The sequence below is a fragment of the Salvelinus namaycush genome, chromosome 27 (assembly GCF_016432855.1).
Source record: "Salvelinus namaycush isolate Seneca chromosome 27, SaNama_1.0, whole genome shotgun sequence".
Classification (NCBI taxonomy): domain Eukaryota; kingdom Metazoa; phylum Chordata; class Actinopteri; order Salmoniformes; family Salmonidae; genus Salvelinus; species Salvelinus namaycush.
Window position 1 is genome coordinate 39,700,856 of NC_052333.1, and position 27,830 is coordinate 39,728,685.

The following is a 27,830-nucleotide window of genomic DNA, read 5'->3' on the forward strand; positions in this document are numbered from 1 at the left end:
CATGTGGTCTGTGGTTGTGAGGCCGGTTGGATGTACTGCTAAAGTCTGCTTATGGTAGAGAAATGAACATTCAATTCTCTGGCAGTCAGCATGCCAATTGCAAGCTCCCTCAAAACATGAGACATCTGTGGTATTGTGTTGTGACAAAACTTCACATTTTAGAGTGGTATTTTGTCCCCAACACAAGGTGCACCTGTGTAATGATCATGCCGTTTAATCATCTTGTTGATATGCAACACCTGTCAGGTGGATGGATTATCTTGGCAAAGGAGAAATGCTGACTAATAGGGTTTGTGCATATGGAAAATTTCAGGGATCTTTTATTTCAGTTCATGAAACATGGGACCAACACTTTACATGTCGCATTTATATTAGTGTTCAGTGTACCTCTATGGCTGAACCTGTCATATTGTTTAAAATAACACCTTTGTCATTGGGGGATCAATGGAAACATCAAAAGGGGACAACATTCCACAACTGAACCCTCAAGTATCACCTACAGGAGTGCTGTGGCTGCTTCCTGTTATAGAAAAGGTAGTGATTATACATAGGGATTATAACAGTGTAAAATCATTCTATATTGATTTTGGTTGTGGAATGAGTTATAAAAATATATAGGGGATCATTAGAAGTATTCTTTCATACCTTAAAAAAAAGTCCTGTTGAGAAACTATTTGTTGATCCTTGTATATGTGCTTTTCCATAGTAAATTCTTGTTCTATAAGGGGACACTGTTTCCCGACTGAGTCCCTCTCTGGCCCAACTGTCTAATGCCACGAAGCGCTAGCTAAGACCCATCTTTACACACCAGAAACTATAGGCCCTGCTGGCTTCATGCCCTAAAATACTTTCTTAAAATGGTTTACCAAACACTGTACATTCTAGCCAATCCAGCATACAGGGTGTGTAAACATTCACATTGAGCTTGTGGAGCAAGGCCAAACATCTAAATATGTCACAGGGAATAAAAACATTTAAAAAATAAAATAAATTCTTCAAACAGTACTTCTGAACACCAATAGTGGCATTCTGTCATAGTGCCACAGTTTGAAATAAAATCATATATACCAATATAACGTAATGATAGTATAGTACAGGAAAGCTCAATATTGGAGATCTTCAGCAATCCAGTTTACAGGCAGGATGAATGAATCACAAAAGGGAGGAACAGTCTTGACGCCATTTGGTCACTGTTGTGAAGGCTTGTTTAGCCTCTTCTCTTCTCACATAAGGCAACTTATTAAATGTAGCATGTCTACCATTTCCTCGAATATAACAATACTAGGTGTCTCTTAGTTTCAGAGATGTGCAGGTCCTGACAGAGGCACCCGTTCGGAGATGCAATGCACAACAACTACAACTTAGATGTACTTGTCTAATACACCACCAACTGTGGTCTAATAGAAAAGGCACCTGTGCACTCAGACACAGTACTACCTAATCCTGTGCAGGGTTTGGAAAGTTCAAACGAGAAGGATCCCATCAATGGAATTTGGATGTATGGTCCCCATAATAGCATCTGGAGTGTGTAGCATTCCAAATGTACTCCCCTGTCTTTCTTTTCTCCGTTTCCCTTCTTTACCTCTGTCGCTTTATCCTTTTGTTTCTCTTTCATAAGGCCTTCAAAAAGTTTTCATCTTACACTCATCCCATCTATTGACTTCCTTTGACCTAATTGTCCTCACATTACAGTCCATTTCAGTCTTCAGTAAATCGTTCACTGCAACAAAAAAAAGAAAAAAAAAGAGAGATTGATTAGATAAGTTTCAATCCACAAAAAAAAAAAAAAGAACAACTCCAGTTTGGCCTTTTCCCAGTCAATCATGAAACTTACCTTCAGAAAACAACACCTGTGTGCCATCTATGATTAGTAGTTTCATTGTTTGGTACTGAGAGGTTGAGGTATTTCAGAGGTTGAGGCTAGGAGTGGGCGATATGGCCTAAAAATCATTTTTCAAACTTATGGGGATCTTTAAATGTTCTCTAAATTAAGCTTTGTTGTACAATTAAAGTAAAATTCACTGCATTTCAAACAGTCAGCAATAATGTAATGACTTCAGGGTGCGTGAAATTAGGCTAAATATAAGCCCCACTAATAATTTGATCAAACTAGTTTAACCTGCTTTTTTTGTAATAAAATCACCCATCTGGCTTTCAAGTCTATGAAAACACAATTTTTGTTACAAATTTATCCAGAACCATGCATAATGCACATTCACTAATAATGACTAACTTCTTATAGCAGGTATTGAGGCAGGGGGAGGGGCTTGGTGTCTGAGTGTAAACAGAGGAAGAGGCAAAGCAAGAGGTTTCACTTGCAAAAATCTGTCCAAAATTAGCACCATGCGTTTTTATGGGCTTATTTTGGACCTAAGCTTGTCACCTGCCTTCCCGCCTTTGGGACAACGACTCCCATTGTTAGGGCAGAGACATGAGCATCTCGTCATTAGGAGCGAAAGACAAGACAACATGAGAACAAGCGGACATAAACGCCCATAAAATTTAAATACAGGCATTTGGATTATTACGCAAAAACATACATTTAAATGAATCAAATGAATTTGATATATCGCCCAGCCCTATTTGGGCTATTGAGAGTGTTACGGAATATTAGGATTGGTCTTAGGAGCATGATTATACACTACCACACTCCATTCCCAGGGGGGCAACAGCAACTGGGTTCAATTTGAACTTTCAAGCCTTGATAAAGCCCACAGGTGCAGCCAATCATGAGGATCACAACTTGAGAGCGAGCATCTCTCGGCTTGACAGTGTTTTGTTTTAGTTCGTTTTGTAAATATGCATTTTGGTAGCCCTTTTGAACAATAAACTATTATCTGCGGAGCTGGCCCTGGATCCAGTTAAGTTTGCTGTCTCCTGAGCACATGTACATTAGTGTTGCAAGGTATACCGAAACGTATGTACTTTTTCGACACTAGAATAAGAAAAACTGTTCCGTACTAGAATGTTACTTTCTGTACTTCTGTCAAATGTGTCACGTCGTCTACTGATTGTGGATAAAGTCCATCAGCGCAGCCAATGTCCCCATACATTGCAAGAGCACCAGGCCTGCTCCACTTAACCATAGCTAGCTCTAGCCTGCCATGAGGAACCACTGAACTCACTGGGAGTCTGGGCTGCAGACCCTGCGGCAGAACCAATCAGTTGGATTTTAAATTTTTTAATTTAACCTTTATTTAAACTAGGCAAGTCTGTTAAGAACAAATTCTTATTTACAATGACGGCCTACTCCAGCCAAACCCGGACGACACTGGGCCAATTGTGCTCCACCCTATGGGACTCCCAATCACGGCCGGATGTGATACAGCCTGTATTGCACACTCCCTCAAAACTTGCGACATTTGTGGCACTGTGTTGTGTGACTAAACTGCACAAATTAGTGGCCTTTTATTGTCCCCAGCACAAGGTGCACCTGTTTAATGATCATGCTTTTTACATCAGTTTTTGTAGCCCTGTCAGGTGGATGTATTATTATTATGATGGATGTATGCTCTCGGAGGATGTGTTGGTACCATTCCTTATTCATGGCCGTGTTCTTAGACAAAATTGTGAGTGAGCCCACTCCCTTGGCTGAGAAGCAACCCCACACATGAATGGTCTCAGGATGCTTTACTGTTGGCATGACACAGGACTGATGGTAGCGCTCACTTTGTCTTCTCCGGATAAGCTTTTTTCCGGAAGCCCCAAACAATCGGAAAGGGGATTCATCAGCAGTCCAATCCCAGTCCTCAGCAGTCCAATCCCTGTACCTTTAGCAGAATATCAGTCTGTCCCTGATGTTTTTCCTGGAGAGTGGCTTCTTCGCCTCATTGTGCGTGCAGATGCACTCACACCTGCCTGCTGCCATTCCTGAGCAAGCTTTGTACTGGTGGTGCCCCGATCCCGCAGCTGAATCAACTTTAGGAGACGGTCCTGGCGCTTGCTGGACTTTCTTTGGGGCCCTGAAGCCTGCTTCACAACAATTGAACCGCTCTCCTTGAAGTTCTTGATGATCCGATAAATGGTTGATTTAGGTGCAATCTTACTGGCAGTAATATCCTTGCCTGTGAAGCCCTTTTGTGCAATGATGACGGCACGTGTCTTGCAGGTAACCATGGCTGACAGAGGAAGAACAATGATTCCAAGCACCACCCTCCTTTTGAAGCTTCCAGTCTGTTATTCAAACTCAATCAGCATGACAGAGTGATCTCCACCTGTGTTAATGAGAGAATCACTGACATGATGTCAGCTGGTCCTTTTGTGGCAGGGCTGAAATGTAGTGGAAATGTTTTTGGGGGGATTCAGTTCATTTGCATGGCAAAGAGGGACTTTGAAATTAATTTCAATTCATCTGATCACTCTTCATAACATTCTGGAGTATATGCAAATTGCCATCATACAAACTGAGGCAGCAGACTCCGTGAAAAGTATTATTTGTGTCATTCTCAAAACTTTTTTTGGCCACGACTGTGTATGTATATAGTCGTGGCCAAAAATATTGGTACCCTTGCACTTTTTTTCAAATAATGCACAATTTCTTCCAGAAAACTGTTGAAATAAAAACATATTTTGGTATCCACATAGGTCTTTGGTATGCAGTTAAAAAAAAAAAAAATTATAATAATTTACTAAATTAGCTAATTCCACAAAGAAATCCTAAAATGGCCCAAACAATATTATTGGCACCTTCTAGAAGTAGTTAGAAATAATTAGATTTCAAACAGGGGATTCTCATTTACTTTGGAATTGAACTCATCTATGGTGAGTTGAAGGTGACTGCAGTAAAAATCACATATTCAACCAATAGAGAATAGGACTCATTCTCCTGTTTTGTGTCACTGTGTGTACCACAATAAGCATGGACAAAAGAAAGGAAACCAGATCATTATCTGAGGAGGTCAGACAAGATTGTGGCCAAGCATGGACAATCTCGGAGACCTTGATGTTCCCGTTTCCACCGCAAGTAATGTTATCAAGAAGTTTAAGGCCCATGCCACTGTAGCAAACATCCCTGGATGTGGTCGCAAGAAAACTTGATGGAAGACTGCAGTGAAGGATTGTTCGAATGGTGGAGAAAGCACCTCAACTGCCACACAGAGTCAAGCTGACCTTCAGACACAAGGTATGACAGTTTCAACTCGCACCATCCATCGCCAACTCAATGAAAGGGGGTTATATGGAGACCCAGGAGGACCCCACTGCTGAGAGACATAAAGCCCAACTGAAATTTGCCAAAACACACCTGAACATGCCAAAATCCTTCTGGGAGAACAGATGAGACCAAATTAGAGATTTTTGTTAAAGCACACCATCTCTATGTTTACAGAACACAAAATTAAGCTTTCAAAGAAAAGAACACCTTCCCAACAGTCAAGCCTGGAGCAGGTTCAGTGATGTTAAGGGGTTGCTTTGCTGCCTCTGGCACTGGGTGCCTTGAACGTGTGCATGGCATCATGAAGTCAGGTAAATACCAAGGTATTTGAGCGCAATATCGCACCCAGTGTCAGAAAGCTGGGTCTCCGTCGAAGGTGATGGGTCTTCCAGCAGGACAATGACCCCAAACACACTTCAAAAAGCACCCAGGAATGATTCAAGACAAAACGCTCGACTGTTCTGAAGTGGCCAGCAATGAGTCCAGATCTAAATTACATTGAAAACTTGTGGAGAGATCTGAAAACAGCACATAGGAGAAGGCACCCTTCTAATCTGGGAGAACTGGAGCAGTTTTTACAAGAGGAGTGGGCCAAACTGACTGTACAGAGGTGCAGGAAGCTCATCAATGGTTATAGGAAGCGCTTGATTGCAGTTATTTTGACCAAAGGCTTTGCTACCAAATATTAAGTCGAGAGTGTCAATTTTGTCAATGCCATTTCTATTTATTTTCAGATTTAATAAATGGATATATTAAGTTCTGAATCAAAAACAAAAAGGTGCTGTACTATTAACAGTGAAATGAAGAATTGTGGAGACCAAATACTTTGTTCAACTTATTTGAGAAAATTGTGAGTTTATACACACACGCGTGTAATAAACTCAGCAAAAAAAGAAACATCCTCTCACTGTCAACTGCATTTGGTTTCAGCAAACTTAACATGTGTGAATATTTGTATGAACATAACAAGATTCAACAACTGAGCCCCGTGTGGCTCAGTTGGTAGAGCATGGCGCTTGCAACGCCAGGGTTGTGGGTTCGATTCCCACGGGGGGCCAGTACAAAAAAAAAAAAAAGTATGAATGTATGTACTTGTAAGTCGCTCTGGATAAGAGCGTCTGCTAAATGACTTAAATGTCAAATGTAAACTGAGACATAAACTGAACAAGTTCCACAGATATGTGACTAACAGAAATGGAATAACAGAAATGGGGGGGGCCAAAATCAAAAGTAACAGTCAGTATCTGGTGTGGCCATCAGCTGCATTAAGTACCGCAGTGCATCTCCTCCTCGTGGACTGCACCAGATTTGCCAGGTCTTGCTGTGAGATGTTACCTCACTCTTCCAAGGCACCTGCAAGTTCCCGGACATTTCTGGGGGGAATGGCCCTGACCCGCCGAGGTCCCAGACGTGCTCAATGGGATTGAGATCCGGGCTCTTCGCTGGCCATGGCATTCCTGTCTTGCAGGAAATCACACAGAATGAGCAGTATGGCAGGTGGCATTGTCATGTCCGGATGAGCCTGCAGGAAGCGTACCACATGAGGGAGGAGGTAGTCTTCCCTGTAACGCACAGCATTGAGATTGCCTGCAATGACAACAAGCTCCGTCCGATGATGCTGTGACACACTGCACCAGACCATGACGGACTCTCCACCTCCAAAATCAATCCCGCTCTAGAGTACAGGCCTTGGTGTAACGCTCATTCCTTCGACGATAAACATGAATCCGACCATCCCCCCTGGTGAGACAAACTCACGACTCGTTAGTGAAGAGCACTTTTTGCCAGTCCTGTCTGGTCCAGCGACGTTGGGTTTGTGCCCATAGGTGACGTTGTTGCCGGTAGTGTCTGGTGAGGACCTGCCTTACAACAGGCCTACAAGCCCTCAATCCAGCCTCTCTCAGCCTGTTGCGGACAATCTGAGCATTGATGGAGGTATTGTGCATTCCTGGTGTAACTCGGGCAGTTGTTCTTGCCATCCTGTACCTGTCCCGCAGGTGTGACGTTCGGATGTACCGATCCTATGCAGGTGTTGTTACACGTGGTCTGCCACTGCCAGGACGATCAGTTGTCTGTCCTGTCTCCCTGTAGCGCTGTCTTAGGCGTCTCACAGTACAGACATGGCAATTTATTGCCCTGGCCACATCCTCAGTCCTCATGCCTCCTTGCAGCATGCCTAAGGCACATTCACGCAGATAAGCAGGAACCCTGGGCATCTTTCTTTTGGTGTTTTCAGAGTCAGTAGAAAGGCCTCTTTAGTATCCTAAGTTTTCATAACTGTGAACTCAATTGCCTACCGCGTGTAAGCTGTTAGTGTCCTCACGACCGTTCCACAGGTGCATGTTCATTAATTGTTTATGGTTCATTGAACAAGCATGGGAATCTGTGTTTAAACCCTTCACAATGAAGATCTGTGAAGTTATTTGGATTTTTACAAATTATCTTTGAATTATATACACTGCTCAAAAAAATAAAGGGAACACTTAAACAACACAATGTAACTCCAAGTCAATCACACTTCTGTGAAATCAAACTGTCCACTTAGGAAGCAACACTGATTGACAATAAATTTCACATGCTGTTGTGCAAATGGAATAGACAAAAGGTGGAAATTATAGGCAATTAGCAAGACACCCCCAATAAAGGAGTGATTCTGCAGGTGGTGACCACAGACCACTTCTCAGTTCCTATGCTTCCTGGCTGATGTTTTGGTCACTTTTGAATGCTGGCGGTGCTCTCACTCTAGTGGTAGCATGAGACGGAGTCTACAACCCACACAAGTGGCTCAGGTAGTGCAGCTCATCCAGGATGGCACATCAATGCGAGCTGTGGCAAGAAGATTTGCCACTGTCAATCAGTGTTGCTTCCTAAGTGGACAGTTTGATTTCACAGAAGTGTGATTGACTTGGAGTTACATTATGTTGTTTAAGTGTTCCCTTTATTTTTTTGAGCAGTGTATATCACACACACACACACACACACACACACAAAGAAAAGCATATTTTTTTTGTCCATTAAAATAACATCAAATTGATCAGAAATACAGTGGAGACATTGTTAATGTTGTAAATGAGTATTGTAGCTGGAAACGGCAGATTATTTTAATGGAATATCTACATAGGCGTACAGAGGCCCATTTTCAGAAACCATCACTCCTGTGTTCCAATGGCACGTTGTGTTAGCTAATCCAAGTTTATCATTTTAAAAAGGCTAATTGATCATTAGAAAACTATTTTGCAATTAATGTTAGCACAGCTAAACTGTTGTTCTGATTAAAGAAGCAATAAAACTGGCTTTCTTTAGACTAGTTGAGTATCTGGATCATCAGCATTTGTGGGTTCGATTACAGGCTCAAAATGGCCAGAAACAAAGACATTCTGAAACTCGTCAGTCTATTCTTGTTCTGAGAAATGAAAGCTATTCCATGTGAGAAATTGCCAAGAAACTGAAGACCTCGTACAACGCTGTGTACTACACCCTTCACAGAACAGCGCAAACTGGCTCTAACCAGAATACAAAGAGGAGTGGGAGGCCCCGGTACACAACTGAGCAAGAGGACAAGTACAGTTGAAGTCGGAGGTTGGAGTTGGAGTCCTTAAAACTTGTTTTTTCAACCACTCCACACATTTCTTGTTAGCTTCTCTAGGGTAGGGGGCAGTATTTTGACATCCAGGTGAAAAGCATGCCCAAAGTAAACTGCCTGTTACTCAGGCCCAGAAGCTAGGATATGCATATAGTTGGTAGATTTGGATAGAAAACACTAAAGTTTCCAAAACTATTAAAATAATGTCTGTGAGTATAACAGAACTGATATGGCAGGCGAAAACCTGAGAAAAATCCATCCAGGAAGTGGGATATGTTTGTAGTTTTCCATAGACTGCCTATTCAGATTCCAATGACTTAGGACTCAAATTGTACTTCCTATTGCTTCCACTAGATGGCAACAGTCTTTAGAAATTGTTTCAGGCTTGTATTCTGAAAAATGAGGGAGTAAGACCAGTCTGAATGAGTGGACACTGCAGTGTCAGGTTTTTCATGCGCACAACCGAGAGCACGCCTTTCTTGTTTTCCTTTTATTTTGACGAAGCTATTGTCCGGTTGAAATGTTATTGATTATTATGACTAAAAACAACCTGAGGATTGATTATAAACATCATTTGACATGTTTCTACAAACTTCAGATACTTTTCGGATTTTTTGTCTGGCTGTTGTGACTGCCTTTGAGCCTGTGGACAAAACGCGTGAACAAAACAGAGGTTTTTGGATATAAAGAGTGACTATCGAACAAATCTAACATTTATTGAGTAAATGGGAGTCTTGTGAGTGCAACCATATGAAGATCATCAAAGGTAATAGATCAATTTTATCGCTATTTCTGACTTTGTTACTACTACTTGGCTGGTAACTGTTTTTAATGGGCGCTATTCTGTAATCTGCTGGGCGCTATTCTCAAATAATCTACTTTGTGCATGACACAAGTAATATTTCCAACAATTGTTTGCACAGATTATTTCACTTATAAATTCCCTATCACAATTCCAGTGGGTCAGAAATTTACATACACTAAATTGACTGCCTTTAAACAGCTTGGAAAATTCCAGAAATTGATGTCATGGCTTTAGAAGCTTCTGATAGGCTAACTGACATCATTTGAGTCAATTGGAGGTGTACCTGTGGATGTATTTCAAGGCCTACCTTCAAACTCAGTGCCTCTTTGCTTGACATCATGGGAAAATCAAAAGAAAAATCAGCCAGATGAGCTGTTGCCGGTTGGTGCACTTGATTCAAAAGTCCTACTCACCGGGTAAGCAGGGTGTTCCCATGAGACAAACTCCGCCTACCCGGTAAATCGAGTGCACCTACTGCGCTGCCCAAACAGATAGCTCAAATCACCGTGGCTACAGAGCTTCCATGAAGTTTAATAAGCTACGTTAAATTTAATAACTTTTAAAACCATTACCACAGAGACTGTCAACGAATACAACAAAGCGCTGCTGTATTAAGAAATATTTAACTTTCTCTGGTCATAGGAACAACATGAATTTGTGCATGAGTCAGATGCGGTGCGACTCGAGTTTCGCCATCAGGTGGAAGACGGTGTCCCCTCTCTCTGGTCTCACCAGAGGAAAGGAAGGAGAAAGCAGTTGGGAAAAATCGTTTTGAACAGTCATCCAGCTCGGAATTCCAAGTCAAACTCTGGCATCTTTCTAGAGCTCCGACTTTTCGACCTGAAGATCACCGACGTCGTGATTTGACCTCGTTGACCATCAGATGCAGGTACCATCAGTCCAGTAAAATAAAAAAGCTAACTTCAATTCATGCTCCACAGTGCCTCCACAGAGCTTTGATAAGAAAATAGATCAGTTGGTTTAGCACTTGCTAAACCAACTGATCTATTTTCTTATCAAAGCTCCAGTTTTGAAATATGGTCTGATTAACAATATTGGCAGGCCAATCACATAGCCAATATGCTGTGATAATGTATTAGGCCTACTGCCCAAACCTCATTCCTACAAAACTGTTGCGCAGTAGATCTCAGCTTGCTTTTTGACTGCGAAAGTGATCTTGACTCAGAAAAGGTTGGTGACCACTGCACTAAGCCATCCATGGAATGAGTTTGACACCCCAGGGTTAAGGTATTGAATATTTTCATTGTTAGACATTGATAGGTTGAGGTATTGACCGGTTGACTTTTGGCATACTTACATAACAGCTGCTTGTCTGAGGAACTATGTCACTGAGTGAGATGACGTCACATCCACCAATGCACTCGTCAACTGACGACACTGAGGTCACTGCTTCAAAACTGAGGACAAGACATATCATTTGTTTGTGTGTGTAGAGCATATACCTTATAGTGGAAAGGTCTGAGAATGCATTTCCCCCTTACCTTTTGGGGGTGCTAGCGTCCTCTGTACTGGCTGCCTCATGGACCTCCTCTCCCACAGACCTGTGAGAGGACAGATTAATAAACACATGATTCAACCATATAAATATAAACATGACACAGATGTGATGCAGTGATGAGACCATGGGAAATTACTCAATACAACAGCATAACAAGACAGCTTGGCGAAAGACACACACAAACCTGACGGAGGGAGCTGTGGTAGCGAGCTTCGAGCTTCCCAACAAGGAATTGAAGAGGGTTGTTTCAACAGAGTTACTGGTGACAACATCGTGTGTGTTTTTTTTTGGTGGTATGTCAGGGCATCCTGACTGCACCACTGGGGGGAGGGACAACACATAAATCATTTGTTTTGTAAAAGGTGTCAACCACTGATACGTGCTCTCAACTGGAACTTCCAATGACAACTATATCCTTAATAATAAAATGATAAAATTACATAAAATGTATTCCAAAACTCCCCTCCCATTGCTCACCGCTGACTCCCTCAGTCTCTGTACTTTGGGAGTGTGGGACACCTAGGCTGCTGCTACTGCTGGGCTGGGGGAATGGAAAGGGTCTGGAGCTTGCAGTGTTGGCCCTCCGTAAGCCTCCCTGGGTCCCCACTCGGCTCTTCTTTGATGGGGATGTCTTCACTGGAGGGGAAAGGGAGAGGAAGGGGTGGTGAGAGGACTGGTACTCTGGCTGAGTTCCGAATCTCTACCCTTCTCAACAAGTGTGCACTCGTTCACGCCCCATTATGCATTTAAAACCATTGTATTGGTGCAAGCATGGCTGGAAGGAGTTTCCACCGTAATCCTCACAATAGTAAATTCCTTATCAATACATGACAGGGAGTGCACACTTCTAGAGAAGGGTAGAGAATCAGGACGCAGCCATTGTGTAGAGAGGTTTTGTAGAGTAACACTCAAGCGCTTACATGGAATCTTCTTGAAGACTGTATTGCACATGAATTTCTGAAAGCGGTCTGCGTAGAAACCTGGTCTGTGCACTGACACTGTATCCTGGAAGAAAGAGGGGTTTAAAATACCAGATAGCTTATGAAAAAGGTCACCACAGAGGATAGTGTGTCTGAACACTTACCCCATCGTGGACCAGAGCTTTCCAGGAGTGCTCGATCTTCTTCACAAACCTGACCAAACACAAGACATGGGTTGCTTACTACAGACCAGGGTTGGAGTCACTTGCATTTTAATTCAGGAAGTAAAACCACATTCCAATTCTTCCCAATTGAAAAACATTGAAGAGAACTGGAATCAGTATACTTGCTAAATTTACTGAAATTGAATTGACCCCAACCATGCTATCGACCTAATCAATTCCTCCAAGACTGCAGCGTTTTTTGGCGATAGTTGTGGGCCAAAATTCTTCATTTTGCAGAGGCAATTCAGGTATTTAGCTAAGCAATTTGCAATGATTTTGTCAAAAATGGGCTGACGGGGGAAAACATTTGACGTGTTGTTTGATTGAACCATTTTATGACGTAAAAGTGTGGCTATTGGTTAACTGCGAGCCCTCTCTGTAGTGCGGTGATCGGACAGTTATATAAGTTGACTGTTTTATTCGGTAATAGTGCGGTGATTGCATTTGATGCGAGGACTTGCAAATTTGACCAGAGAATTGTGGATTTTGCGAAAACTCTTGCGATTGCAGAATTGCAAATTACTGGAGGGACAGCCTAATGTATTCATAGTTTCACACCTACTTCAGACAGACACAAATGCAGACAAAACTATAAAATATACCACTACGTACAATAAGAGCAGTAGTTAGTTACCTGTAGGACTGCAGAATGTCGATTATGCCAATGTACACCAGCATCCTCTTACCCTTGGAATTGCGTGCCGGAATACCTCCCATGCTGCAAGGACAGAGAGAATACATCATGCACTAACAAACAAGTCATTTCAGTCCAAATTTGAACTTATCTTCATCAGCCTACAATACATATCCTATTTCTTCAGATATGCAGACGTAACGTGTCTAATGATCAAATCGAGATGTGTAGCGGACATACAAGGTAACCAATCACTGGCCTTGTTTAAGCTCCTGAAACAAAAGAGAATGCATAATACTCACTTGTCCTCAGTGTCCAATGCTCCCTTGCCGTGCGCCTCTCCTTGGATGGCCTCTATGGCAGTGCAGTAGAGGGACTTCTGGCCCTGTGACGGTGGGGGCCTCTGGTCGGCCGCCTCCTCTCCAGCCCGCTCCCGGGCCGCCTGCTCCAGGTTGTGGATCCCCACCAGCATGCTGTAGTCCATGATCTTAAAGCTCTGTAGCAGCTACATGGGATAAAGGAGTCAGGACTAGGGCTGTTGCGGTGACCGTATTACCGCCACACTGGCAGTCATGACCGCAGTCAAATTCCACGTCACGGTAATCTCCTCTTATGCATTCTGGACATGAGTTGGTAGTACCCAACTCAATAACTACCAACAGGCCGCTGATGGCCTGGTACTCAGTGCTCGATTGTTCCTCTAACCACTGAGATCAATGCAAATGAAAATCACATCAAAACAGTATCATGCTTTTAAAACTCACTGTTAGGCTACATTTCATTACCTCACCATGATGATCAATTTGAAGAAAGACGCTCAACAACAGGTTGAAACTGAGTGGAAAACATGGTTGTTGTGGATGTTGTTTCAGAGCCAAACAACGAAATGGACAGAGCTTTCTAAGGTGATGATTAATTCAAAGCATTTAAGACGTTGCATGTAGAACACCCATATTAGAGCATATTAGTGCATTCGGAAAGTAAATCAGACCCCATCCCTTTTTCCACATTGAGGCGGAATAAGGATAAGGCTGTAACGTAACAATCTACACACAATACCCCATAATGACAATGCAAAAACAAGTTTAGACATTTTTGCAAATTTATTACAAATAAAAAAAGATACCTTATTGACATAAGTATTCAGACCCTTTGCTATGAGACTCGAAGCTCATGTGCATCCTGTTTCCATTAATCATTCTTGATCTTTCTACAACTTGATTGGAGTCCACCTGTGGTAAATTCAATTGACTGGACAAGATTTGGAAAGGCACACTCATGTCTATATAAGGTCCCACAGTTGACAGTGTATGTCAGAACAAAAACCAAGCCATGAGGTTGAAGGAATTGTCTGTAGATCTATGAGACAGGATTGTGTCGAGACACAGATCTGGGGAAGGGTACCAAAAAATGTCTGCAGCATTGAAGGTCCCCAAGAACACAGTGGCCTCCATTATTCTTAAATGGTTGAAGTTTGGAACCACCAAGACTCTTCCTAGAGCTGGCCGCCCGGCCAAATTGAGCAATCGGTGGAGAAAGGCCTTGGTCAGTGAGGTGACAGAGCTCCAGAGTTCATCTGTGGAGATGGGAGAACATTCCAGAAGGACAACCGTTGCAGCACTCCACCAATCTGGCAGTTATGGTAGCGTGGCAGACAGAAGCCACTCCTCAGTAAAAGGTACATGACAGCTCGCTTGGAGTTTGCCAAAAGGCACCTAAAGGACTCTCAGAACATGAGAAACAAGATTCTCTGGTCTGATGAAACCAAGATTGAACTATTTGGACTGAATGCCAAGCGTCACGTCTTGATGAAACCAGGCACCATCCCTACTGTGAAGCATGGTGGTGGCAGCATCATGCTGTGGGGATGTGTTTCAGAGACAGGACAGGGAGACTAGTCAGGATAGAGGAAAAGAGAAAGAGCAATGTATAGAGATCCTTGATGAAAATCTGCTCCATAGCGCTCAGGACCTCAGACTGGGGCGAACGGTCACCCTCCAACAGGACAATGACCCTAAGCACACAGCTCAGACAAAGCAGGAGTGACTTCAGGACAAGTCTCTTGAATGTCCTTGAGTGGCCCAGCCAGAGCCCGGACTTCAACCCTATCCAACATCTATGGCGAGACCTGAAAATAGCTGTGCAGCAACGCTCTCCATCCAACCTGACAGAGCTTGAGAGGTTCTGCACAAAATAAATGGGAGAAACTCCCCAAATACAGGTGTGCCAAGTGTGTAGCGTCATAACCAAGAAGACTTGAGGCTGTAATCCCTGCCAAATATTTATGCATAATGGATGGACTGGTTACCTTATGCTACGCTACAAACTTTCTATCCATGAGTCAGAGAGAACGTATAGGAAGTATGGCAATGCTGTGCAGGGCAGCTTACAAGTATAGTGAATTTGATTAATAGGGCTTTTATATTTTCATTACTAACAGCCTGACAATTTTATTTTTTACATTTTTATTTTACCTTTATTTAACTAGGCAGTTAAGAACAAATTATTATTTTCAATGACGGCCTAGGATACAGAATATCTCACCACCATACGTTTCCATCTCCTTCATTCCTTTCTCGAGCGCGCAGAGATAGGGGCTGTCAACAGTTGAAATATGTTTCATTGTGAAAACATGTCACAATCGATGTTCCCAAACAGATTTCACCATTAAGCATTGGATAGCTGCAGGAACATGGTTAGAAAGCCCATGGCATACAGAGTTCGGGCGGAATATCACCGGTTGCGCAACGGAAGGCTGCATGCTCAAGCACAGTGGTTAATGCGTAAAGTTAAAGAAGTGTTCTTATAAAGGCCAGACATTTCTCAATGCAATCCCGTGTGAAAGCAGAGTTTCGATGGCTGCCACTAAAAAGAGGAGGATCCAAGCTGCTATTATACTTATTTCTCAGCTGCTCTGCTATAAAAGCGAGTGGCCTACTTGGTACACTTGGTATTCGAGTGCATACAGATGACATGTATTTTTTCCCCTGCACTTGTTCTTACCCATTTCATAAAGGGACATTCTAAATCAAAACACATTTTTTATATTAGTAAAGACAAGATTCAATTGAGAATAGTCTGATTAGTGAAAATATGATCACTTGAGAGAACAGGGTGTGCAACCTGCAGCAAGGAACATAGTGCAAGTTTTTGTGACTTTTTCAAATAGTCAATAGCCTATAGTCGCATCATGCAGCCCATATCTGTTTTGATCTCTAAGACATTCGAAGGTTTGTATCATTCACAACTACATTTGCCAAATAACTAAATCTAGTGTATAGGACCGGTTTCAAATGATACACTTTACACTCAACATAGCCACTCACTCTGGAATGGGAAAAATATAATTTTATTCAGCTACGTTCAATTATATTATTCTTACAATAAAATAATGCCACAGGACTTATTAATTAACTAGCCTACAGCCTATGGCATGGCACATCGCCTGATAACATACAGTAGACTGACTGATATTTGGTTCTTCTGAAATACATTTCTCATATTTCTAGACCTGTCTATTTTAGACCTGCCTAAAATAAATAATGTGATGGTTATATATTAAATGGATTTATTCATCTTTTTTAAATGTAGATATTCCAAAGGCGTGCATCAGCGGCTTGTATACCGGCAGCCCTGGAGATGGTAAACATGTTTATGTTCATTAATGGTCAATTACCGTGAGACCAGCAGGCATTTGCATGACAGTAACCATCTGACAAAATGTCATGACCGCCACAGCCCTAGTCAGTACTCAGAAGAACTTTGAGTACCAATTTTGGGTCAGGTTAGCATTTTAGATTACAAGGAATAAGATTACATGGACAAAGGGGACTCGATTCTAGAACTACACTCCTACTCTGTGATGTGCAACTAGATTATTATATATATTTTTTTACTCTAGACCACCTTTACGCCACACACAGAGACGCTTACAAAGCTCTCCCACGCTCTCTATTTGACAAATCTGACCATAATTATATCCTCCTGATTCCTGTTTACAAGCAAAAACTTAAGCAAGAGGTACCAGTGACTCGCACAAAACAGAAGTGGTCAGATGACGCAGATGCTATGCAACAGGACTGTTTTGCTAGCACAAACTGGAATATGTTCCGGGATTCATCCGATGACCTTGAGAAGTATACCATTGGGCTCCCAAGTGGTGAAGTGGTCTAAGACACTGCATGTTTCAAGCAGACCAGCATAGTCCCTGTGCCCAAGAATGCCAAGGTAACATACCTAAATGACTACCGACCTGTAGCACTCATGTATGTACCATGAACTGCTTTGAAAGGCTGGTAATAGCTCACATCAACACCATAATCCCAGTAACCCTAGACCCACTACAATTCGCATACCATCCCAACAGATGATGCAATCTCTATTGCACTCCACACTGCCCTTTCACACCTGGACAAAAGGAACACCTATGTGAGCATGCTGTTTGTTGACTTCAGCTCAGTGTTCAACACCATGGTGCCCTCAAAGCTCATCACTAAGCTAAGGACCCTGGGGAGACTAAACACCTCCCTGTGTAACAGGATCTTGGACTTCCTGAGGGCCACACCCAGGTGGTAAGGGTATGCAACATCATCTGTCACGCTGATCCTCAACACAAGGGCCCTTCAGCGGTGCATGCTTAGTCCCCTCCTGTACTCCCTGTTCACCCACGACTGTGTGGCCAAGCATGACTCCAATACCATCATTAAGTTTGTTGACGACAATGGTAGTAGGCCTGGTCACCGACAACAATAAGACAGCCTATAGGGAGGGGGTCAGAGACCTGGCAGTGTGGATTCAGGACAACAACTTCACCCTCAATGTGAGCAAGACAAAAGGAACTGATTGTGGACTACAGGAAAAAGGAGGGCTGAGCACACCCCCCATTTACATCGACAGGGCTGTAGTAGAGCGGGTCGAGCGATTTCAAGTTCCTTGGTGTCCACATCACTAACAAAGTATCATGGTCCAAACACACCAAGAAAGTCGTGAAGAGGGCATGACAACACCTATTCCCCCGCAGGAGACTGAAAAGATTTGGCATGGGTCCTCAGATCCTCAAAAGGTTCTCAGATCCTCAAAAGGTTCTACAGCTGCACCATCGAGAGCATCCTGATGGGTGCATCACCGCTTGGTATGGAAACTGCTCGGCATCCAACCGCAAGGCGCTACAGAGGGTAGTGCGTATGGCGCAGACTCCAGCCACCCAAGTGATACTGTTCTCTCTGCTACCGCACGGCAAGCAGTACCGGAGCTCCAAGTCTAGGTCCAAAAGGCTCCTACCCCCAAGCCATAAGACTGCTAAACAGTTCATCAAATGGTTCCCCAGACTATTTTCATTGACCCCCCTTTTTTTACACTGCTGCTACTCGCTGTTTATTATCTATGCATTGTCACCTCACCCCTGCCTACAGCACCAGTCAAAAGTTTGGACACACTCATTCAAGGGTTTTTCCGCATATGTGGGAACTCCTTCAAGATTGTTGGAAAAGTATTCCAGGTGAAGCTCGTTGAGAGAATACCAAGCTTGTGCAAAGCTGTCATCAAGGCAAAGGGTGTCAACTTCGAAGAATCTCATATTTTGATTTGTTTAACACTTTTTTGGTTACTATATGACTCCATTTGTGTCATTTCATAGTTTTGATGTCTCCACTATTATTCTACAATGTAGAAAATAGTAAAAAATAAAGAAAAACCCTTGAATGAGTAGGTGTGTCCAAACGTTTGGCTGGTACTGTACATATTACCTCAATTACTTTGACTAACCTCTACCCCAACACATTGACTCGGTACTGGTTCCACCTGTATATAGCCTCGTATTGATATTTTATGGTGTACATTTATTTTGTTACTTCAGCTTATTTTATACCAAATATCTTTTTTTAACTTAAAAAAACTGCACTGTTGTATTCGGCGCATGTGACAAATACAATTGGATTCGTTTTCCAAAAAAGTGAACCCGTTAAACACTGAGTGGTTAAACAGATGTTTAGCCTGTTAACCCCCCATGAAAGCTACAATTGTCTTTTTGGAAATCGACTTACATTTTGAAACCAAAATATACTTAGCATAGTATACAATATTAAACGTTGTTTAGAAAATGCAACGAGACGGCGTCAGATTTTGAGGTTAAATCCACTTTGTGTTTTGTTTCCTTGCCACGATACTAACAAGTATCACAATTAGAGGTTGACCAATTAATCGGCATGGCCCATTAATTAGGGCCGATTTCAAGTTTTCATAAATCGGGTATTCTGCATTTTTGGACGCCGATTATATTACATTCCATGAGGCAACTGTGTGGCAGGCTGACCACCTGTTACGCGAGTGCAGCAAGGAGCCAAGGTAAGTTGCTAGCTAGCATTAAACTTATCTTATAAAAAACAATCAATCTTCACATAATCACTAGTTAACTACACATGGTTGATGATATTACTAGGTTAACTAGCTTGTCCTGCGTTGCATATAATCAATGCGGTGCCTATTAATTTATCATTGAATCACAGCCTACCTCGCCAAACGGGGGATGATTTAACAAAAGAGCATTCGCGAAAAAAGCAGTCGTTGCACGATTGTACCTAACCATAAACATCAATGCCTTTATTAAAATCAATACATAGAACTATATATTTAGTTAAAAGAAATTCATGTTAGCAGGCAATATTAACTAGGGAAATTGTTTCACTCCTCTTGCGTTCATTGCACGCAGAGTCAGGGTATATGCAGCAGTTTGGGCCTCCTGGCTCGTTGCGAGCTAATTTGCCAGAATTTTACATAATTATGACATAACATTGAAGGTTGTGCAATGTAACAAATATTTAGACTTAGGGTTGCCACACGTTCGATAAAATACGGAACGGTTCCGTATTTCACTGAAAGAATAAACGTTTTGTTTTCGAAATGATAGTTGCCGGATTTGCCCATATTAATGACCTAAAGCTCGTATTTCTGTGTTTATTATAATTAAGTCTATGATTTGATATTTGATAAAGCAGTCTGACTGTGCGGTGGTAGGCGGCAGGAGGCTCGTAAGCATTCATTCAAACTTTACTGTGTTTACCAGCAGCTCTTAGCAATGCTTGATTCACACGCCGTTTATGACTTTAAGCCTATCAACTCCTGAGATTAGGCTGGCAATACTAAAGTACCTATTAGAACATCCAAAAGTCAAAGGTATATGAAATACAAATGGTATAGAGAGAAATAGTCGACGCGTCATAATTCCTATAATAACTACAACCTAAAACTTCTTAACCCGGAATATTGAAGAACTGGGAATATTGAACCACCAGCTTTCATATGTTCTCATGTTCTAAGCAAGGAACTTAAACGTTAGCTTTTTTACATGGTACATATTGCACTTTTACTGTCTCTCCGACACTGTTTTTGCAATATTTAAACCAAATTGAGCATGTTTCATTATTTATTTGAGACTAAATAGATTTTATTTATGCATTATATTAAGTTAAAATAAGTGTTCATTGTAATTGTCATTATTACAAATATATCTAAAAAAATTAATACAAATAAAATCGTCAGCGGCTTTTTTTGGTCCTCCAATAATCGGTATTGAGAAATAATAATCGGTCGACCTCTAATCACAATACTGGTATTGTCCCGGCCCTAAAATATACACCACCACCCACAAACACCTCTACAGACCCATTCTCCCTCCCTCTCACCAGGCAGTCTCTCTGGATGGTCTTGCTGAGGGCGTTGTAGTTGTCTGGTTCCAGCAGAAGACCATCGGGAAGGTCCTGGATGAAGTCCAGATCCTTGAACGTGGGCACAGCCCTTTCTCGCTCCTTGGCCGAGGCTCGTCTCTTATAGGTGGAGCCCTTCATGTCGTACTTGAGGTGCATGCGCACGGTGCGCGGGAGCAGGTTGTTCATGACAGCAATGCGGATGTTCTTTCCTCCTGCCTGGATGCAGTAGAGACCGTAGAACTTTGGCAGCAAGGTCCGCTTGTTCTGGTTCAAGTTCTAGAGAGCGAGTGGAGGGGAAAGGATTGGGGTCCAACTATGTCAATCAAATCCATTTATAGCATAGAATACAACACACGCAATAAAATCAGGAAACATTCAGGACAAAGATTGAATTGTGTAGCAACTACTAGGTCAACTTGGTAACTCAAAGCACAAAACATAGGGTACACAATGGATCATCACACAGACACACACACTATTGCATGCACAGGCGTACCCACACTCACTCTCTTACCATGAAGTAGCCAGGCAATAGTTTCTGTAAGAACTCAGCCTCTTTGTGCTGCACAGTCTTAATGATGAACTCGTCATCGCTGGAGACGTAGAACAGAGATCCGCTGGCTCCAGAGTTGGACAGCTCAATCAGTTCCTCGTTACACAGCGAGTACTGCAACAAAAACAGTACTCAATATTTGTTACCATCAAACTTAAATGAATAGGCCAGGAGTGTATTTAATTAAATCACTGGACACAACAGGAACTTATTAGAGACAGGCTTCTATTTGAGCCAGGCGTCTATTTCCTTAATGCACACAGCTGATGTGCATAATTCATTGTTAAAACCTGCATTTTAATACATTTCCTGCACTAATGTGTTATCATTTAGACAGTTTCACATTCTTTTGTCTTTAGTATGCCTCTATTTTGAGGAAAAAAATTATGATTATCCTCTTTGACTGTGCATTTTCTGCAGTTCTTACTTTTGCCACCAGAGAGGGATCAGCCGATTTCTGGGGGTCTGTGCTCCCAAGTTGTTGACTGTTTTTGTGCTTGCCAGTTAGCTAGCAGCTGTTAGCAGCCAATGGCTAGCAGTTTTTTACTGGCAATAAAAACAGATTATTGCCATCATTTCTTTGAGTCACTAGTGAATTATGTAATGTAACAAATCAACCATTAAACCTTGTAAAAAATTAATGCTATCCTCTTAAATTCATTTACCAGGCGTTTATTTGAAATATCTGCCGTTGCCCGGCTATTAAAAAAGGGACAGGCGGCTATCTGAGACTGGGCTTTCAACTGACATTTTTACGGTAGGTAAATAGACCATTCCACTTCCAGTATTGCCTTTCAAAGTGGGTTGAGTGAGTGTAGTACCAGGTAGTCGTCTGGTCGGATACCAAACATCTCCCTGAAGTAGCGGAAGGCGATGGGAGCGTAGGTCTTGAACCTGAAGTCACTGTAGTGGTGGGCTGGGGTCAGATTACTGCCCTCACTAAAGACGAATAGAGGAGTGTGATTAATACGTCAAGTGACTGCAGACAGAGAACATGAACTTACGTAAATACAATTCTACACTTGTTAAGAATGCAAAATTGAAGCAGAGGAGAACATTAAGGGATAATCAACGAGAGGCTATGCATTCTTTGGAAAATAATGAAGTGGAAGGTATGTTCCACGACCCGCTAGCAGAGTGGAACTAACCTTCCACGGAGTTGCATTATTTTCCAGAAAACGCATAGGGCCACGAGTTGAATACCCCTTTGATATCATGGCTATAATTTAACACATTTGCTGCTAGAAATGTGTTAATTTGACTCTAGACATGTGTTCAACATCCACTGAAGTAGCTAGCAAGTTTACTAGACAGCTATAGTATTTGCCTTGGTAAACAAACAGAATTGCTAGTTTAGCTAACCAAACCATGAGTCCTAGCTTGCTATTATGAAAATAAAATTCAACAATGCCAATGTTTTCAAATTGACTTTTGCTTTCAAAAGTAGCTCAGAGTATGTAAGAATGAACTATAGCCATTGGATTCTACCGTGCAAATATACCATGCGTTATAGGGAAATAATGCAAGCTCTAGAATGCCCTTCAAGCCAATCAGAAACGAGTATTTAACAATGCCATGGTAAAATTGGGAATAACATAATTTAACTTCTTATGGCTGCAGGGGCAGTATTGAGTAGCTTTGATGAAAGGTGCACAGAGGTGCCCAGAGTAAACGGCCTGCTCCTCAGTCATAGTTGCTAATATATGCATATTATTATTAGTATTGGATAGAAAACACTCTGAAGTTTGTAAAACTGTTTGAATTATGTCTGTGAGTACAACAGAACTCATATGGCAGGCAAAAACCGGAGAAAGAATCCAAACAGGAAGTGGAAATTCTGAGGCTGGTGGATTTTCAACCAAGATCCCATTGAAATTACAACGAGATATGAATGGGTTTGCACTTCCTACAGCTTCCACTAGATGTCAACAGTCTGTAGAACTTTGTCTGATGACTCTACTGTGAAGGGGGGCCGGATGAGAGGAGAATTAGTCACCACTGCCATGAGGTGACCGTTCTTTGACCATGCGCGTTCACATAAGAGGGAGCTCCGTTCCATCGCTCATCTGAAGTCAATGTAATTCTCCGGTTGGAACGTTATTCAAGATTTATGTTAACAACATTCTAAAGATTGATTCAATACATCGTTTGACATGTTTCTACTGACTGTTACGGAACTTTTGGACATTGTCACGTTTTAGTGAACGCGCTTCGTGACTTTGGAATTGTTTACCAAACGCGCTAGCAAAAGTAGATAATTGGACATAAATAACAGACATTATCGAACAAATCAAGCATTTATTGTGGACCTGGGATTCCTGGGAGTGCATTCTAATGAAGATCATCAAAGGTAAGGGAATATTTATCATGTAATTTCTGGTTTCTGTTGACTCCAACATGGCGGCTAATTTGACTGTTGTTCTGAGCTGCGTCTCAGATTATTGCATGGTTTGCCTTTTCCGTAAAGTTCTTTTGAAATCTGACACAGCGGTTGCATTAAGGAGAGGTATATCTATAATTCCATGTGTATTACTTGTATTATGATCTACATTTATGATGAGTTTTTCTGTTGAATCGATGTGGCTATGCAAAATCACTGGATGTTTTTGGAACTAGTGAACGTAACACGCCAATGTAAACTCAGATTTTTTTATATAAATATGAACTTGTTCAAACAAAACATACATGTATTGTGTAACATGAAGTCCTATGAGTGTCATCTGATGAAGATCATCAAAGGTTGGTGATTAATTTTATCTCCATTTGTGATTTTTTTTACTCCTATCTTTGGCTGGAAAAATTACTGTTTGTCTGTGATTTGGCGGTGACCTAACATAATTGTTTGTGGTGCTTTCGCTGTAAAGCCTTTTTGAAATCTGACACTGTGGTGGGATTAACAACAAGATATATCATTTTAAAGGTTAAAACACATGTATGTTTGAGGAATTTTAATTATGAGATTTCTGTTGTTTGAATTTGGCGCCCTGCACTTTCACTGGCTGTTGTCATATCGATCCCGTTAGCGGGATTGCAGCCATAAGAAGTTAACCTACTTCTTTGTCACAATTCCAAACTTGAAATATTGACATAAAAACATAACAGAAACACATACTCCCTCGATACTTTCCTGTCTATAAATCACACACACCTGGGGAAAAAGATGCTCTCCACCACTTCAAAGTCCTGCATGAGTACATCTCTCTCAGGTTTCTGGCTCAGGCTGCCCACTGTGTGTGTGATGCCCAACTGGATGGCACCTTTCAGGGCAGACGAGGTAGTCTGGAGGAGGGCAGAGCAGAGATCGAGATTGCATAGAAAGGAAGAGAACGTATTTCCCAGGTTGAACATATGCACATGTTAAAGTCAGCAGAGGAGTGCTCTGAGTTTGAAGTGCATGCCTGGGGTGCACACCGTAGCAAATACATACATATAATGAAAACTAGTGTTCCTATTAGACAAATTCAGATACGTCCCTCCCCATTTTGTCCCATTTAGTTCCTAGTGAAAACACTGCTATGACCTCTTCAAATGGGGAAACATAAATAGATGGGACATTTCGAAACCAGCAGATTTATCTTCAAAAGACTAAACATGTGATTGGCGGTTATGTAATTAACTGACAACAGGGACTGAATATGTTCATTCATAAGAAAAACATTTAAGTAGGAAAGATGAAGTCTGTTACAATGTGTGAATGGGAGTTGACCAAGAAATCTGACCTTCTTGTAGGTGGTCTCCCCAGTGGGGTCAAGCCCACGGTGGCCAATAGTCTTCTTTATAGTTTGAGATGAGCTTGAGGACCCTAGAACCTGTGAGTGGAAGAGAGGAGAAGAGGTGAGTCACAGGAAGAGACAAAGGACATAACACAACCTTTCGGTGAGCCTACTTTATATACATGAGTGGGATTACTGGAGGCATAAATTATTGGCATGAAAACCACAATGTACATAATCTTCTCACCTCTAAAGAAGCCATCTTCCGAGTCCCAGTTGAGCCTACTGAGAGAAAAAAAAAGTGAGGGACAGAAAGAACAAGAAAAAAGATTTGAGTGCCGTTGTTTACTGCACACACAGCACTGTGCTATAGATCGTAGAGCTGCTGTTGTGAATTGTTGCCGTTGGTCATGCCAATCCCAACCAGTCTAAAAACACACAAAAACCTCCTTAGACCCAATTTATACAAAAGGTGATTTGGCCATGAATACATTCAAAGGTGTCAAGACACCACATTCTGTAGCCTAAGACTCTGAATACAAAATAGAAATAAATAGCTAGGCTACTAACGATGATGTATTGCTTGTTTGTTGCTTGCTTTTGAAGCGCTTTGATGTTAAGAAAATCGCTATAGAAATGTAATACATTATTATTATTAAAATGACATTGCCCAAGGAGTAAGATGCATACATGGGATGTCATCAGTTACCAATTGTTACAGCTATTGGAAGCTGAATCAGTTTCCAAGACAACAAGGCATGCAAACATTCACAGGCCTAAATTGACAGAACCTGAATAGTTAATGTCAACCAGTACACACTGGTACCTCTGAGGATAGTCTCCTCCAGAACTGAGTGTGCACATCTGTGTGGGGGGGAGGTGTAAATGGTTATGGTCCTGTTAGTAGCTAATATGTTGTGCCCTACTGAACAGTGCCAACCCTAGGACAAGGAGTTGTGTACTTGGCAAAGGTGGGTTCTGTCACACGGCGGTATTTACAGAGCAATCCACATACTACAGGATTGAGTCTCAAAGACATGATCTCCAAAAAGAGTAACTTTAGCTATTTGGTGTATAGATATCAGAGAGAATGTGCACTTACCAGTGGAACTCGCTGGACCTGAATGAACTGTTCCGGCTGTGGCCATTTCTGAAACGTGCACTGTTCTTGCTAAGCTTAAACAAGCTAGCTGCCTAGATCGCAAGGTATAACGTTAACGTTATTTTCGTCGAAGCGATTGTTCTGGTGCGTTTCAACACAGCTCTGATCCAGGGTCAAGCCAAATAAACTGGACCGAGTGACTGGGCAAAATTCTGGATACCCCACACTGTCATTACTCTCTGTTTGTTTTGCTGGGATGAGCTGAGGGGTTGGGTCCTTCTTACTCAGCTGAAAAGAAAATATAGTTAGCTAACGTTAGCTAGCAAGCAAGATAGCGCCCCTGACATTGACAAACTGACGTGTTGTTAGATTCACCGGTACTGGCTGGTCAATGCTAACCAACATCAGGTAGCTAATGTTTACATTACATTTCAGTAATTAGCTGACGCGCTTATCCAGAGACACGTAGCTAGCTACAGCTACTAGCTAACTTTAGTTGGTTCAAACTGCAAGCCACGCTGGCTTCCTGAATCCTAGCAATAAAAATGTCTTTCTGTTATTTCACATGGCTAACTAGCTAAGGATGGGACATGGTGTCGATAAGAGCAACTGCTAGCTAATAATTATTTAAACAAATAACATGTTGACTAAGTAACACGTTACTTTTTAATAGAATTACTAGCTAGTTGCTCTTACCGACACCATCTCACCTTTGTTGGTATCATTTTCAAACAGCTACGCTAACCTAGCGTAGTTTTCCAGCTAATGTCAGCCGAGATTCACCGCAGTAGGCTTGTTTCCAGTTTGGATAGTGGTTAGATATTCGGAGCTTGCTCGTCAATACATCTTCCACCGAAGGTCTTAGAGATATTTTAATTCCGATGGTAGAGCGCAAGGTATAACCATTATTTTCTCCGTTTTCAAAAAGTGACTTTACGTTGGCTTTCAATGGGGGAATATTATGCACTCGCGGCTGTGGGACTGTCTTAAAAGTTCAATCAGCAGAACCAGGGGTAGGCTGGACAATAGAACAAGTCACAATTCACCCAAGGCTGAAAATGGCAAAAGAACGTTGGCTAAACTGGAACACTAGCGCAGGCCCATCGCAGAGCCCGTTTTGACTGGAGTGACGTTTAGAATTCAATTTAGCCTAAATGGCACCAAAAAAATGTACCCCTTTTTATTTTACCACAACAATCTGTTATTAGGACGAAACTGAAAAATAACAACTCGTGTAGAAAGTAAATATCCGCACCTCGATGGTGCCAAGTGTGCTTATGTCTGCATAAAGAGGAAGTAGGAAAAAAAGTGCAACTTTCGAGTATTTCTGGTCAAGCTATCGATGACAATGGAATACACTGCCCAGCCTTACATAATTAGAAAACATTAATTATCATGATTAAAATGGTGTCCGACTTGAAAAAAATTGAAATATACACATTGTGAGATATTTGGAAAATATACCAGCATGACTCTCCATAGGAAAACAATGGGGGAAGCGCAGCGTTCCAAGGGCAAAAGGTATTTCAAGTCTAGCGTTTGATGACAACGGAATACACTGCCCAAACCCGTGCGCCATCGTGCATAAATGTATTTTGCCCCCCCACACCAAACGCGATCACGACACGCAGGTTAAAATATCAAAACAAACTCTGAACCAATGACATTCATTTGGGGACAGGTCGAAAAGCATTAAACATGAATGGCAATTTAGCTAGTTAGCTTGCACTTGCTAGCTAATTTGTCCTATTTAGATAGCTTGCTGTTGCTAGCTAATTTGTCCTGGGATATAAACATTGAGTTATTTTACCTGAACTGCACAAGGTCCTCTACTCCGACAAATTAATCCACTCATAAAACGGTCAACCGAATCGTTTCTAGTCATCTCTCCTCCTTCCAGGCTTTTTCATCCTTGAACTTAT

General features: G+C 41.9%; 1 protein-coding gene across 6 annotated transcripts; it reads right to left on the reverse strand.

Annotated features, from left to right (window-relative positions):
- Window positions 1-302: 302 nt before the first annotated feature.
- LOC120022108 (phosphatidylinositol 4-phosphate 5-kinase type-1 alpha-like) lies at window positions 303-27,768 on the reverse strand. Of its 6 annotated transcripts, none has more exons than XM_038965938.1 (17): window positions 27,719-27,768; window positions 25,909-26,196; window positions 25,054-25,091; window positions 24,813-24,902; window positions 24,242-24,372; window positions 21,915-22,032; window positions 21,055-21,207; window positions 20,517-20,816; window positions 13,140-13,342; window positions 12,838-12,921; window positions 12,144-12,192; window positions 11,980-12,064; window positions 11,537-11,695; window positions 11,244-11,379; window positions 11,043-11,102; window positions 10,859-10,958; window positions 303-1,720 (listed from the first exon to the last, which is right to left on the reverse strand). In XM_038965938.1, the coding sequence occupies exons 2-17, from the start codon at window positions 25,952-25,954 to the stop codon at window positions 1,718-1,720; spliced, it is 1,755 nt and encodes a 584-aa protein (XP_038821866.1). In that variant the 5' UTR covers window positions 25,955-26,196; window positions 27,719-27,768; the 3' UTR covers window positions 303-1,717. The 6 variants fall into 6 exon arrangements, with proteins under 6 accessions (XP_038821866.1, XP_038821867.1, XP_038821865.1 ...); XM_038965939.1 differs by lacking the exon at window positions 27,719-27,768 and adding an exon at window positions 26,692-27,489; XM_038965937.1 differs by lacking the exon at window positions 27,719-27,768 and adding an exon at window positions 26,654-27,489.
- Window positions 27,769-27,830: the final 62 nt, after the last annotated feature.